The 14,324-nt window shown below is 35.2% G+C and overlaps 1 protein-coding gene across 12 annotated transcripts in view; it reads right to left on the reverse strand.

Moving 5' to 3' along the window:
* ZNF280C (zinc finger protein 280C) overlaps positions 1-14,324 on the reverse strand; it is a 66,515-nt gene that overhangs the window by 33,170 nt on the left and 19,021 nt on the right. For 10 of the 12 annotated variants that reach the window (XM_061407927.1, XM_061407924.1, XM_061407928.1 and 7 more), the window contains 5 exons: positions 13,557-13,700; positions 10,522-10,676; positions 4,841-4,955; positions 902-1,063; positions 649-758 (listed from right to left, as the gene is read on the reverse strand). In XM_061407927.1, coding sequence (XP_061263911.1) covers positions 649-758; positions 902-1,063; positions 4,841-4,955; positions 10,522-10,676; positions 13,557-13,700 — 686 coding nt within the window. The remainder of the gene's footprint in view (positions 1-648; positions 759-901; positions 1,064-4,840; positions 4,956-10,521; positions 10,677-13,556; positions 13,701-14,324) is intronic. The other 2 variants (XM_061407934.1, XM_061407933.1) reach the window with 1 other exon arrangement.

Consider the following 14,324-nt stretch of genomic DNA (forward strand, 5'->3'; position numbering starts at 1 on the left):
GAATACAGACTATCTTTGCACAGATGCGTAGAATGGTGCAGCATCTACTAAAATATTTAAATATTTTCATTAGCACTTTGAAAATTACCTAAAACTTAATTTCAAGAGCTTCTTACACCAATATAAAGCTAGAATTAATTTATAACACTACACAAACTGTAATCTGTGAGTTAAAGCTATCATTTCATATGAAATGCTCCACCATAAGGAGTTTATGGCTGAGTGCTCAAAGTCATACATATATCACCGTGGACAGAAAATAATGAAAAAAAAAAAAGAATTAAATTACATGGAAGATTGAGCATCAATAAAAAGACTTGTTTTATAAGAAGTTTGAAGAATGGCACGATCTAATCAATAAAATATTCTGATTAATATATCTCATTAAAAATTAAACTATAGTATGTAGTATATATAAATCTAATTTTTAAAATTTAATTATTTGGAAGGATTTTTAAATCTCTTATAAAGGTATCATTATGAATATCAATTTTTACTTAAGTTATATGAAAATACCAGTGAGAAGGTTTCTTATCTAACTATCTGGACAAATTAGCATTTACTATACATCAATTCTTAATATTTTAATACTAAAATTTTCAGACATTTGTTAATATTTTTAAAAATAAAATTTCAAAAATGTTTTACCTTCATGTGGTATTTCAAAGGATCCAAAAGATTGAACTGAACATTGCACTTCGGACAAGCTCTTACAAAAAATGTTCCAGTTCTAGTGGCAGTTGATAAGGTATGTGTACCTAAAATAAAGGAGTTTTATGACTCAAATTCTTCTTTTTTAACCTTAAATCCAACCAATAACAGCAGTTTTAAAATTTATCATCATTTCTGAAATTTATGTATAAATAATACAGCTTCTTTTTTATGCTTGATTCATATTTACCTTTTGACCACATGAGATAAGAAGATGTTGCTGAAGAACAATTAGTTAAAGACAGTGAAGCACAAGGATTTATTTCAGAAACACTTTCGCTGGTCTTTGGATTAACAGTGATTATTTTAATAATGTCAGAATGTTTTATTTTAGGCAGAGTTTCATCTAGACCTATAATGATTAAAATAGTGGGAAAGATATTTGAAATTGGTTTAGAATACTGCTTACAACTACTACTAAAATGGCCTTACACTTAAAATTAAGTAAGAATACTTTGGAAATAAAGGTAATATAATTGAACTACGATATCATACAACTGAAAATAAAGAATGATCAAAATTTGTATGATCAATAGGTAGAAACTGCACAACAGCCATTATGGATTACACAGTTTGAACAATTCATGAGATAAACTTTTTATGCAAAAGAATTCTAAAAATGCTTTCAAATAAACTTATACTCTAATCTAAAAACATACAGAAACTCCTTAAGATACTTAGAAAAAGTCCCAAGATATCTAATGGAAAACGGAGTTGATTCTTTTCCCACTTAACAACCTGATGGGTAGTTTACACTATCTATATAATTCCTATGGGCAAAGTAGAACCAACTAATCTCAAGTATTTTGAATGTCGATACCTCAGTTATTCATATGAAAAGGTTTGGAGTTAGTATGATAGCTTTCAAACTATGTTTCTCTGAGCCTAATGGTTCCATTTTAGGGAATAGAGTGGGCACAGATAGAGACATTGTCCTCGTATTTTTTTAAATTAGATTTTTACACAAAAATTTTGTTTGAATAGAGATTTCATTGCTAAGAATAGCTTTGAGTTTGAAAACCATAACCTTAAAGGTTAAAGAATTAGGCGATTGAGGGTATTTGTAAAAGTGGGGCTATTTAGACTGTAACCAGATCCAGAAAAAGTCCCTTTTGAAAATACCACATAATTGGGCTTCCCAGGTGGAGCAGTAGTAAAGAATTCGCCTGCCAATGCAGGAGACACAGGTTCGATCCTTGGGTGGGGAAGATCTCCTGGGGTAGAAAGTGCCAACTCACTCCAGTATTCTTGCCTGGAAAATTCCATGGACAGAGGAGCTGGGTGGGCTACAGTCCATGGGGTCACAAAGAGTCCAACATGATGGAGCATACACAAACGTACTTTGTGATAAAGATTCTAAACCTGCATTTAACTTAATGCTTCCAACTCTATACTAATAACAGAAACAGAATAGATAATATGCAAGGAAAAGAGTATTGCATTAGTGGGTTCCTCTGTCAAAGCTACATTTCATTCTTTGAGATAACACAGAAATGATTCTTTCCCATCTTCAAACACATGATTACTGACGGTTTTATTGCAGGTACTTAGAACTAATTTCTGTGTAATCACACTAGCATTCTTCTCAGATGCTCAGGTTAACTGAACAACCAACGGGCGCTGCTATTTGAACTAGGCAACTGTTATCCAACAGGCTGTTTTATATATAATAATTTTTCCAGCATGCATAAATCGCCAAGTTAAACAAGATCGCTCTGAGCTCAAGCTTTAAATTCTGATTCAGCTTACTTATCTCTGTTGGCTTTGGCTTGTGCTATTCACTATCTTCAACAGAACCAATAAAAAATACTACTCTCCTCCTTCAAAATCAAGTTCAAATCCAGCCCTCTCCAAGTACGTATGGTCGTCCTAGACAGGGGTCCATTAAGCATGATTCTGAACACATAGTACACATTATCATAATTATCATTTCAAGGCAGGAGACAGATGGGCTCCAGGCTAGGCATTTATAACTGGTCCCCTGTTCACACTTCCTGGGGTGAGAAGATAATGAGCTCCAGGCTGGACATTCATTACTAGCCCTTATTTACATTTCCTGAAGCAAGAGACAAACAGGCTCTGGGACCACATATTTATAACTGGACTTCTATCTATACTTTGAATTCTAAATCATGATGTAAAAACCAGCAACAAGAAGAGGGTAAATAACCAGACACTGGCAGGGACAGAGTGGAACTAAACCCCATTAAAAGATCAGGAGGTCATATATTTCCCATCCTCCGGGCAAGGGAGACATCTCACATGTACAGAAAGGCTCCTTGGGGGTCAAAAAGGAGAGGGCACCACCCCACAGTATGTGATGCTAAGGGCGCCTGGGCCAGAAACCATCTTGGGAAAAAGTTGCTAATGTACGTTGAGGAGGACCCTAGGGGGTCAAGTGTGGAAAAAGAAACCAGATAACTGGCTAAAGGTAAACAAAGACCCAGAAGAACTGACCTATATAAATGACTTAACCTCCTCTTTACTGCGGTCCTCCTCCTTAGGGGGACACACTCATATTCTTTCTCTCTGGGTGTGCATCTCTGCCTTGCTTCCATCTCAACTAAACAAACTGTTTATCTATGTGCTCTCTGACTTATTTATGTACTGTCTCTAGTAATAAACTTTGTACCTGCATATTTTTGCCTCTGTCATAATTGCATTTTTCATTGTGGGACAAAGATCCAAGGAAAAATAGCTTCTAGCCTCTAGCCCTTGCTGGTCTGGTGGCTAGGATTCCTGGCTTTCAACCCAGGCTACCCAGGTTCAATTACTGGGCAGGGAATCCCAATCTCACTTCATGCCAACACTCACTGCTGCCTCACTGACATCAATTCTAACAATGTTTACTGTCTTTTAAAGCTTTAATACATTTCTCACTTTTCACTTATCTGAGCCTCAAAAAAGCCCCGAGATAAGTCAAGCAAGAATCAAAATTATATAGCTAAATGGTTGATTTCAGGTCTGGAGAATGAATGCATTATGTGAGAAAATAAAAATATCTATTTTAATAATATGAGAGAATTGAGGTGTAAAGAGATTAGTTAGGTTACTTAATAAAGGCTACAAAAATACAGAGGCTCAAGCCTCTATCTTTCTAATCAACTATAACCCATTTACCACCTGGGCTAAGTTTCACTCTTGCAGTATGGTAACAGAGAGAGAGAGTAGAGGCTTTAAGAATTCAGAATTTTTTTTCTATGATTAAAGACTATGGTGCTTCATAAAACCAAATTCAGACATCTATTTCATCTCCTTATTTATTTTGGTCCTTGGCTATTTTACTAACTAGGTAAGTGATGCCTACATAAGTGAATATCAAACCAAGTATTGTCAAGGGAAAATATTTTTGGCACACATATTACTATAAATTCTTTCTATTTTGATTTGGCAAATATATACTAATTTGTTTATAAACAATTTAAACAGTCACAAAAATTTCTGTGTACCTTTCTCCACTTAGTGATATACGTCTAATTTGCTAACATAACTGCTTTGATAACAGGGAATTTTTTGACTAGGTAAAACTCCTTCATGGCATACTATTTCAGGTTAATGAAGAACTTTGTTATCGTATAAATCGAAGAACTGTAATTCTTCTTTAATTGAAATCAACTATAACCATGTGCTTTTTCTCACACTAATGGTCTTCCAAGTAATATATTTGCCAAAGTGCTCAAAGAATATATGTTAGCCGACTTAATAAAAAGAAAGAAAATATTCTATCATTAAATATGATTTTATAGAAAATCACTCAAGAAAGGCATTCAGGAACAGTTAAGAGTCCCTTCTGCATGCATATGTGCTCAGACTGTTTGTGACCCTATGGACTGCAGCCCATCAGGCTCCTCTGTCTATGGGATTCTCCAGGGAAGAATACTGGAGTGGGTTGCCATTTCCTCCTCCAGGGGATCTTCCTGACCCAGGAAGAGAACCCCGTGTCTCTTGTGTCTCCTGCATTGAAGGAAGATTCTTTACCCACTGAGCCACCTGGGAAGCCCCAGATTCCATTTTACAATATGTGAAAAATGTAACATGAAGATATAGGCTTCAAAATAGAAACTCACTGTGTAGGTATATTCATCAAGTATCTTTTTTACTATGTTTACAAAAAGTGCCAAAACCAAACCTTCTATATAAATTGTTGATCCATCTTGGGACAGTGGTACTGTATTCTGGCTCCAGGAGAATGGTAAGTCTGAAGACTCATCTAACCCAACTTGTGATGAATTCTTTGCAAAATCCTGCAATAAGTTATAAAGGTAAATTTAACTGTACATCAATACCGTAAATATACACTTAATGATTCAATTACTAATAAGTTATAAAATAAAAATAATTATTACTTGCTGTCACAGCCAGCATCTACTGAGTAAAGAGTACAAGAGAACTCTCTGGATTATATTTGTAATTTTTCTAGAAGTTAAGTTAGTTTTAGATAAACCATTAAAATGAAAAATAATATTACCAACAAAGTAAAGGTTATATATTGGTACAACTTTTCTGCAAGAAAATTTTGGCAGTTATCTACTGAGGGCTTTATAAGAGTTTATATCCTTTGAGCCAATCATTCTAAGTATTTCACTTCCAAGTATTTATACATGCTAAGAAAATGAAAATATTTAGTGGAGAATCATTTATAATTGTAAAAATTGAAAACCTTTATGTCCAACAATGGTGGAATGGTTACATAAATAAACTATCATGCAATATTATGATTTTCAGAAATAGCCAATGACAAAAAGAAATGTTTCCAATATAAAGTTTGGTGAAAAAAAAAGGTACAGATACCTGTATTTAAAATATAGTCCTGATTAACAGACTCTATATATCATACTAACCATCCATAGAAAACAAAATTTTCTTATTTCTTCTGAACCTCCTCCTCCGAACACCAAACCCCATACATATTACACCTTTATCGTGGGAATATAAGGATCTTGCTTGCATGTTTTGTGCTAACAAGTTGAGAGACAAATCAGGTATTAAGAATTTTACTTTGCTACTAAGTTTTCTGTTGACAAAGACTAACTATTAAGAAGTTATGGAGACATATCGAAGTTACATAAACCATTCCATTCCTAGAATTTGAGGCATAACACGCAGATTTCTGCATTTCAGCCTTAAAACCTATTATAGAAAATCAGTAATAGCCATATCACTTAATTGTAACCAAGCACAATCTTACTCCAAGGTATTTTCTCTAAATATTTGGAGAAATATGGAAAATATTCACCAGCAACTCCACAAATAGTTCTTTAATATTTCTTCCAAAGTTCATACTTTAAGTCCTTTCCTAGGTGATAATTCTGGTCAATTAAGCACCACCATTTCAGAGAGCAGATACATTCTTAAACCAACAAATAACTTGTTAAAATAATTCTCAGATTGGGATTTTTTTAACATCTCATAAAGCAGTTCAGAAAGATACCAAATACATCGGTAAGTACAAAACGTGATGGACTGGGATTCAGAAGACCTGTCCATTTATTTGACTGTGGAACCTTTGGCAAGTCACTTTTGAGATTCAAATTATTCTTCTGCAACTGAAATAAAAGTCACCAATTATTGTTAACTTAAAATATACTTGCCTCTTTCACAGTACAGACTGTCCCAGACCTACAATGGTTCAACCTACGATTTTCCGCATTGTGATGCTGTGACAGTGACAAGCATTCAGCAGAAACCGTACTTCAAATTTTGATCTTTTCTCGGGCTAGTGAGATGTGGTTTAATACTGGGCAGTGACAGCAAGCCACAGCTCCCAGTCAGCCACGTAATCATGAGGGCAAACAACCAATATACTTAAAACCATTTTGTTTTTCACTTTCAGTACAGTACTCAAAAAATTACATCAGATATTTAATACATTATTGCAACAGACTTTGTGTCAGATGATTTTGCCAAGCTGTAGGCAAATGTAAGTGTTCTGAGAAAATTTAACATAGGCTAGGCTTGGTAAGGTTAAGTGTATTAAATGCATTTTCAACTTGTGATGGGTTTATTAGGATGTAACCCCATCATAAGTCAAGGAAGATCTATACAAGTATTCTATTAAGCAGCTGTCATAGCAGTACTAATGAAGACCTAAAATGACCTCCTATATTTATAGAAATATTTACATTTATTTATACAAATAAATAGGCAAATTAAAGTTAAGTATGGTTAAGTAAGGTTCCCAATACAACCCAGCTTGTTATTGATGAAGCTGGATTATAGAACCCAAGTTAGCCTTACTACAAAGTCTGTGCCTTTAACAATATCACATTTACTTTCTTTCTTACTTTTTTAATATAGGTAAATATAAAATACTTTTTATTATTTAAAAATTCTTTAAATAATTGGCTTCTGAAAGCAAAAATAATAACAATATATTGAACAGTTTATACTATATCACACTTTTTTTCACACTTACTTTAAAAGGAATAATAGTCTCCCCGCCTGCCCCAAAGAGTTACTGAGGTTAAAGACAGGTTTAAAAATTTCAGAGAAAATTCCCTTACACAGGATTCTCAATTCATTTGAGAATATATGTCATCCTCAACTGTGGCTACATAATCACCTGGAGAGGTTACTTTTTTTAAATCTATTATGCCCAGGTCTCACTCCAGACCAACTGACAAAAAATCTCTATTTCTAAAAAGCTCCCTAGGATTGTGAACCTGATTAAGGAACTCTGATTAAACAACTGTGTCCACAGAAACAAAAAATTCTGAGTTTGGATGAGCTCTAGTTTCTAACTTTTGTAACACAAAAGATACCCATGTCATATTATTCCTCCTCCCTGGGTCCAACAAAGGAATGATTTTCATATAACTGCATTTGTAGTTTTTTTTTTTTACAGATTTTTTTGGACATTTTTAAAATCTTTATTTAATTTTTTACAAGATTGCTTCTGTTTTATGTTTTGGTTTTTTGGCCTGGAGACATATGGGATCTTAGCTCCCCAACCAGGGATCAATTCAGCACCTTCTGAATTGGAAGGCAAAGTCTCAACCACTGGGCTGCCAGGAAAGTCTCTATCTGTATTTAAATAATAATGTTTCCTTATTTTTGTGTGTGTGTGTGTGGTTTGTTTTTCCTTGTTTTTTTCCTCTTTTTTTTTTGGCCTTGTGCAGCTTATGGGATCTTAGTTCCCTGACCAGGGATTGAACCCAAGCTCATGGCAGTGAAAGCACCAAGTCCTAACCACTGGACTGCCAAAGAATTCCTTGATTTGTTTTCCCTAAATGCCAAGCTGCTTACTAGAGCATGAGAAAATTACCGAGTTCATCTGATTCTAGCTAAAATAAAATAATTTTTGCATTTCTTGTAGTCTGAAATCTTTAGGTACACCTATTCTTAAGAACAGTCTGTGGAGGGACTTCCCTGGTGGTTCAGTGATTAAGGTATGTCCTTCCAATGAAGGGTGAACGGGTTTGATTCCTGGTCCGGGAGCTAAGATCCCACAGGCCTCTCTGCCAAAACCAAGGCTTTTGCCCAAAATAAAACAAAAACAAATCTGTTAACAAATTCAAATAGTCCACGTTAAAAACAAAACAAAACAAAACAACAGCCTGTGGATACTTAGAGGATCCAAGTTTGAGATCCAGTGGTCTGGGTAAAGGTTCTTATTTTAGAAATGAAGAAAGTGAGGCTCACAGAGGTTGTGACAATGCTCTACTTAGGAACAAAGAATCAGCATTAGAGTTTCATTCTCAATCCAGGTTCCTTGGAATATTAGTCCAGGGCTCATATTATTACTGATGATAATTTCAGAATAAAGATACTAGTTTTCAGAAAATGATTTTTTCTTGCTTGCAAGGCCAAATTTAATCACTGGCAAGAATACTATCAGTTTTCTTCCATGAGAGGCAGGTTTTGTGTATTTCTGAGTACTGAAACACCGTGTGTGCCAAACATCTTAAAGATGGCCTCCATGATTTCCTCCTGATATTTATACACTTGTCTAATTTCCCCTTGAGTGTGGGTAGGACCTGTGGTTGCTTCTAACCAAGAGAATTTGGCCAAAGCAACAGGATGTACATGATTATGTTATAAAGCCCATCTTTGCCTTGCTGGCTTTGAGGAAGCAACCAAGTCATGCTAGGAAGGCTTACACAGCAAGAAACTGAGGACAGTCTCCAGTTGACAGCAGCAAGAATTGATGCCTTCAGTCTGACAACCCACAAAGAACTGGATACTGCCAACAACCATGTGAGCCTGGAAGCAGTATTAAATGATACTCCAGCTCTCTCTACCTGACACACTGATTGCAGCCTGCCCCAGCAGAGGACCCAGTTAGGCCATACCCTAATTACTGACTCACAGAAACCATGAAATAAATATATATCACTTTAAGCTGCTAAGTTTGTGGTGCTATTGTTATGCAGCAGTAACTCACTCCATGGTGCTTTGTCAGTCATCCTTTCAAGTAAAAGTTGAATTCTATTTAAAAAAAAAAACCAGCCAGTTCAGTTTGTGATTCATTCTCACAAGTGCTTTTCCTCAAGGGAAACTTCATACTGCAGATATAGAAATGCTTTATGCATACTACCCATTTCATCACACAGAATATTTAAAAAAGAAGTATATTCAAAGGTCAAAAGTTAATAAAATTAGAAACAATTGATTACTTCTTCAAGGATATTCTTAAGTGAAAGTGAAATTTTTCTATTGTGAGTGCCTGGTGATCACCAATCTGAAAACTACTAGTACCGTTGGGTATCACTGCCTTGATCCATATTAAGCCACCAGCAGTTTCAGGTGCATTGCCTTTACACCACTAGCACAAATGTTGACAGAGTAAAAAGGGCAAAGGTCTTAGTGTTACTAAGACAACGGTTTTGACCTCATAGGCCCCCTGAAAGAGTCCCAGGGAACCCCAGTGGTCTGTGAAATACATCACTGCTCTAAGATGATGCTTCTGTTTTTAAAAGCATATACTTAAATGTACGTATGAAAGTAGAAGTGTTAGTTGCGCAGTTGGGTCTGACCCTCTGTGATCCCGTGGACTGTATCCCACCAGGCTCCTCTGTCCACAGAATTCTCTAGGCAAGAATAGTGGAGTTGGTTGCCATTCCCTTCTCCAGGGGATCTTTCCAACCAAGGGATGGAACTCGGGTCTCCTGCATTACAGGCAGATTCTTTACTGTTTGAGGCACCAGTATATATTTAAATGCATGTATGGATGTGCATATTTTAAAAACTTTGGGTTAACCTGGATTGAAATCCCAGATCCATCATTATCGGCCATGATGCATCATTTAGACTCTCTGAGCCTCAGTTTCAACTATAAAATGGGAGAAATAACTGTGCTTACCTCATAAGGAAGTCGTAAGAATTAAAACAGATTAATTTATATACAGCATTTAGAACTAAGACTTAACCATACTGACAGACTAACAAATGGTAAATATTACCATTATCGATTATTTCAGTTAAAAGTTTAAAAACATATCCAAGTATGTTTTCAAAATAAACAGCAATAACGACCTTGGAAAAATCTTCCCAATTAAGAATACCCAGTTCATCTATCTTAAGAACTTTGCCATTATGCAATATTCATTACAGATTATACTTTTAGATAGCATAGTTTTCAATATTATACCAATTTAAGCATACTATGTGATTTATTGACAGGTTGAATAGTTAGTTCCTGACGCTATTATTTTGGGTATCAGTTGCACTATCATAAAAATGGTGACATTTTCTGACAGTGATTATGTTTCTATTGGGATGATAACTAGCTATGATAGTCCACAATTCTAACTGGGTATTATAACATCTAATGTGTCCCTGTGCTAATTGTGTAGTTTTAAAAACACTTACAGGTTTAGACACGTTCTGAGCCATATCAGAGTTATATGAAGACCTAGACTCAGGATGAAATCTAGGAAAGGCAGCCTCTGGACTTGAAGATTGAGACTCAGGATGAAATCTAGGAAAGGCAGCCTCTGGACTTGAAGAGTCTTCATCGAGTTCACCTAAAGGCATGAAAGCATCAGCAATACCTGTATTTTAAAATTACACAAATACTATTTTTCTACACAACAATTCTACCATGATATTTTACTTTAATTTTAAAGTAATACAACAATACTATACCTTGACTCTGTCTCATTCTTTATTTCCTTTGCAGATGAGCTGGGATTACCCCTGTTCACAATATCTATGACAATTATCTTTATTTAAAAACTTATTTCAGTGAAAGTATATATTATGATAGTAGAAAAACTTTCCCCCCAAAATCTATATATAAGCAATACTTGAAGCATATTGCTTTCTTTTAATGGTTGACAAGGTTGTATACAGACTTGGGTTACTGTGACTTGAAATCAAGCCCTTTCCCAAACTCCATGTCACATTCACACCCCTAAAAGCCTGCAAGTTTCATCATGGGCAAGCTGATGGATTATCTGTACCACTGCTCTTGACTACTGACAGGGATACCATCAGAGACTAAAGTGAATCTAGAGTTTATAAAAGTATCTCATATCTACTCACTACACCAAAAGTCAATTTGAGCCTGACATGATCTTCTGGATCAGTCTAAGATTGCTCACTGTTGTATGCATGTGAACCCATAACTTCTAGGTTATTGAGGAATCAAATGAAAATTTGGAAGAATAGAGATTTACCTAAAATTGCTAGTCAAGAAAAGGTACAAAGCAGAAAAAAAATCCCATTAAGACATCAAAAAATTTCCCTTTTCCACTCCTAGTATAAAATAACTAGATCTCATAAAATAATTGTATAGTCACACCAAAGTAGGGCTGTTTTATCATATGAAGTGCTCTATGAGTAAGCACTACAAAAGTCTTTTAGAAGAAAAATCTGTTCATTCAAATAAGTTGGTATTGTTTTCATTTAGAAATTCAAGATACATGTATTTATCCAAGCCATTAAACAATTTCTATAGTACTTTTTGGTGACTGCAGTCCATCAAACACAAGTTTTTATTCCCCTTTTATAGTAGTTTCTTTTAAAATATTTAGCTCATTTCCATATGCTAAAATATTTTATGACTCACACATAAGACACTAACAGAATCATTTAAATTCTGGGTTATTTAGAAAAGAAATTTCACCAGGGTCAAATTTCTTTTTGACAGAATCACTACTAATACATATTATCTAATACACATTATTCTAGCTGAGTAATAGTTATTTCCAACTGATATATATCCAATGTCAATAAGATGATTTGAATAACTTTTAACTATGGTTAATACTTCAATATAAAAATCATCACAGTGACTATGGAAACATTACGATAATTTAATATTCTGCTCCTCTATCAGCAGCAAATATATCAACATGCCTACTTCACTGAAGTGGCACTCCACTTAGCATCTCTCAGTTTGCCACAGGAAATGATACTAAGAATTAAACTAAATTATTCTACCTTTGATAACTGAATAGAAGTGCTATTCCAAGTTTAGAGACAGGGAAACAAGAACTAGGCTTTCAGAAAATTAATCTTTCTCTAAACCACACTAATATGCACAGCCATAATAAAATATTGGTATGATGGCTACATTCTTCGGTAAATTCTCCTGGCTTAACAGAAATACATATAATGAGAAAGACTCTGTTCCTTCATTCACCACTAAAACTAAATATGTTGTTCCTCTGAATTTTACACAATCCTAATTGGACTTTTTGTTGTTAGTTTTAGCATTAGCCACTCAGTTGTGTCCTACTCTTTGTGGTGACCCCATGGACTCTGTTTGGACTTCCCTGGTGGCTCAGATGGTAAAGTATCTGCCTACAGTGTGGGAGACCGGGGTTCAATCCCCGGTCAGGAAGATCTCCTGCAGAAGGAAATGGCAACCCACTCCAGTATTCTTGCCTGGAAAATCCCATGGACGAAGGAACCTGGTAGGTTACAGTCCATGGGGTAGCAAAGAGTTGGACAAGACCAACTTCACTCACTCACTCATAGACTGTATCCCACCAGGCTCCTCTTTCCATGGAATTCTCTGGACAGGAATACTGGAGTAGTGGATTGCCATTCCCTTCTCCAGGAGAATCTATCTTCCTAACCCAAGGACCAAATCCAGGTTTCCTGCATTGCAGGCAGATTCTTTACTTTCTGAGCCACCAGGGAATTGATTGGACATTTAACAAGTGTCATTAATATCTTCACTTTTACATTATAAACAACATCAAATCTAATTAACAGAAATCCACAAAGGTATCTGACATTCTCCCAGAGCCATGAGGATTAAGTGTGCTAACTGCCTGCATCATCCTAGTATACTGGCTGAAAATCAAGCCACTGTATATTCATGAATATAATCAGAACTTGCTGAAAAGATGGGTGTGGCCAGAAGCTACTACTCATGTTGATATACAAACCAGAGCCTTTATATTTTGTAGACATGAATCAAGAAAACACTGATGAGGCAGTTGACTGGGTGTCAGAAACTCCATCAGAGACTAACACAAACTTATTTAGTAGTCTGATGTTTTAAACAAAGCATTCCAATACTTCCTTTTCTAGGTACATTTAGGCTTAAGGGAAAAAAGAAATATTAACAAATAAACAGGTAAATAGATGACTTGGCTCCAATAAAATTATTATTTCTAATCTCAAAAGGTCTACAATGCTGTTAGGCAATCTTAACGTTTAGGTAACTCAGTTAACATTTTCCTTTTCTCTCACATATTTTTACCTCTCACACCTCCTTTTTTAAGTTCCTAACCATATTCTCCTTCTGATTCTCACAAACTGTTACTGACCACTATACTCTCCTCTCACATCCAGCACCTTATAGTATACCAAGGACATATAAGACAGTCCCACGTTTTCCACTAGAAACAACATGTTAAAACTTTGCTTCACTGAAAGTAAATGCTTACTTGAAGTGGGTGATTTTGAACCTGGTACCGCTCCAACAAAGATCAGCTCATCATCCTCTTCCTGTGGTGTTTCTACTTTCTTCTGCCACGGTTCCAACTCCTCTTCTTCACATTCCATAAACAGTTCTGCCATTTTGGAACTATCTAATTTTAAAAAAGAGAATCCAATTTTATTTTTCTAAATATTTTCTTGTAATCCATAGTATGATATTTAAGATGTTCTTTACTAAATCTAATAGCAATTATTGAACTGACATTTTAAAAGTCAGAAATGGTAACAAAAGTATGAAACTCAGAACCCAATCTCTAAGATCTAAAACTAGTAAAATTAAGCTAGCTAGGAAGATAATAGATGACAGTAGTTATTTAGTGGCTAATAAATTTTAGAAACAATCAAATCCAGTCAAACTGAGTTTTAATTTTATTGCTAGAATACAATTATATTCACAAAAGAGGGTACCTAACTCTTATCTCAAAAAAAAACCCCAGACACTTCTGTAGGTCTTGGCCCTGTGCCTAGTATCCCTGAATCTGGTTCAGTTTTCCTATTATCTCTCTCACCTGTTGCTGCTGCTTCTCAGTTTATCTCCCTTTTGTTACTATAATACAGAAGACCTACCAGGAGGCACCTTAGTGTCTCATTTTTAAATATTGGACAGACACCCAATAAGCACCAGAAGTATGATTAAAATCTCCAATGTGAAAGACCAAAGCAATAAAACAGATCAAAGGATATTAAAACACAGGTAATACTGAAAACAAAAAATC

The sequence above is a fragment of the Bos javanicus genome, chromosome X, assembly GCF_032452875.1.
Source record: "Bos javanicus breed banteng chromosome X, ARS-OSU_banteng_1.0, whole genome shotgun sequence".
Classification (NCBI taxonomy): domain Eukaryota; kingdom Metazoa; phylum Chordata; class Mammalia; order Artiodactyla; family Bovidae; genus Bos; species Bos javanicus.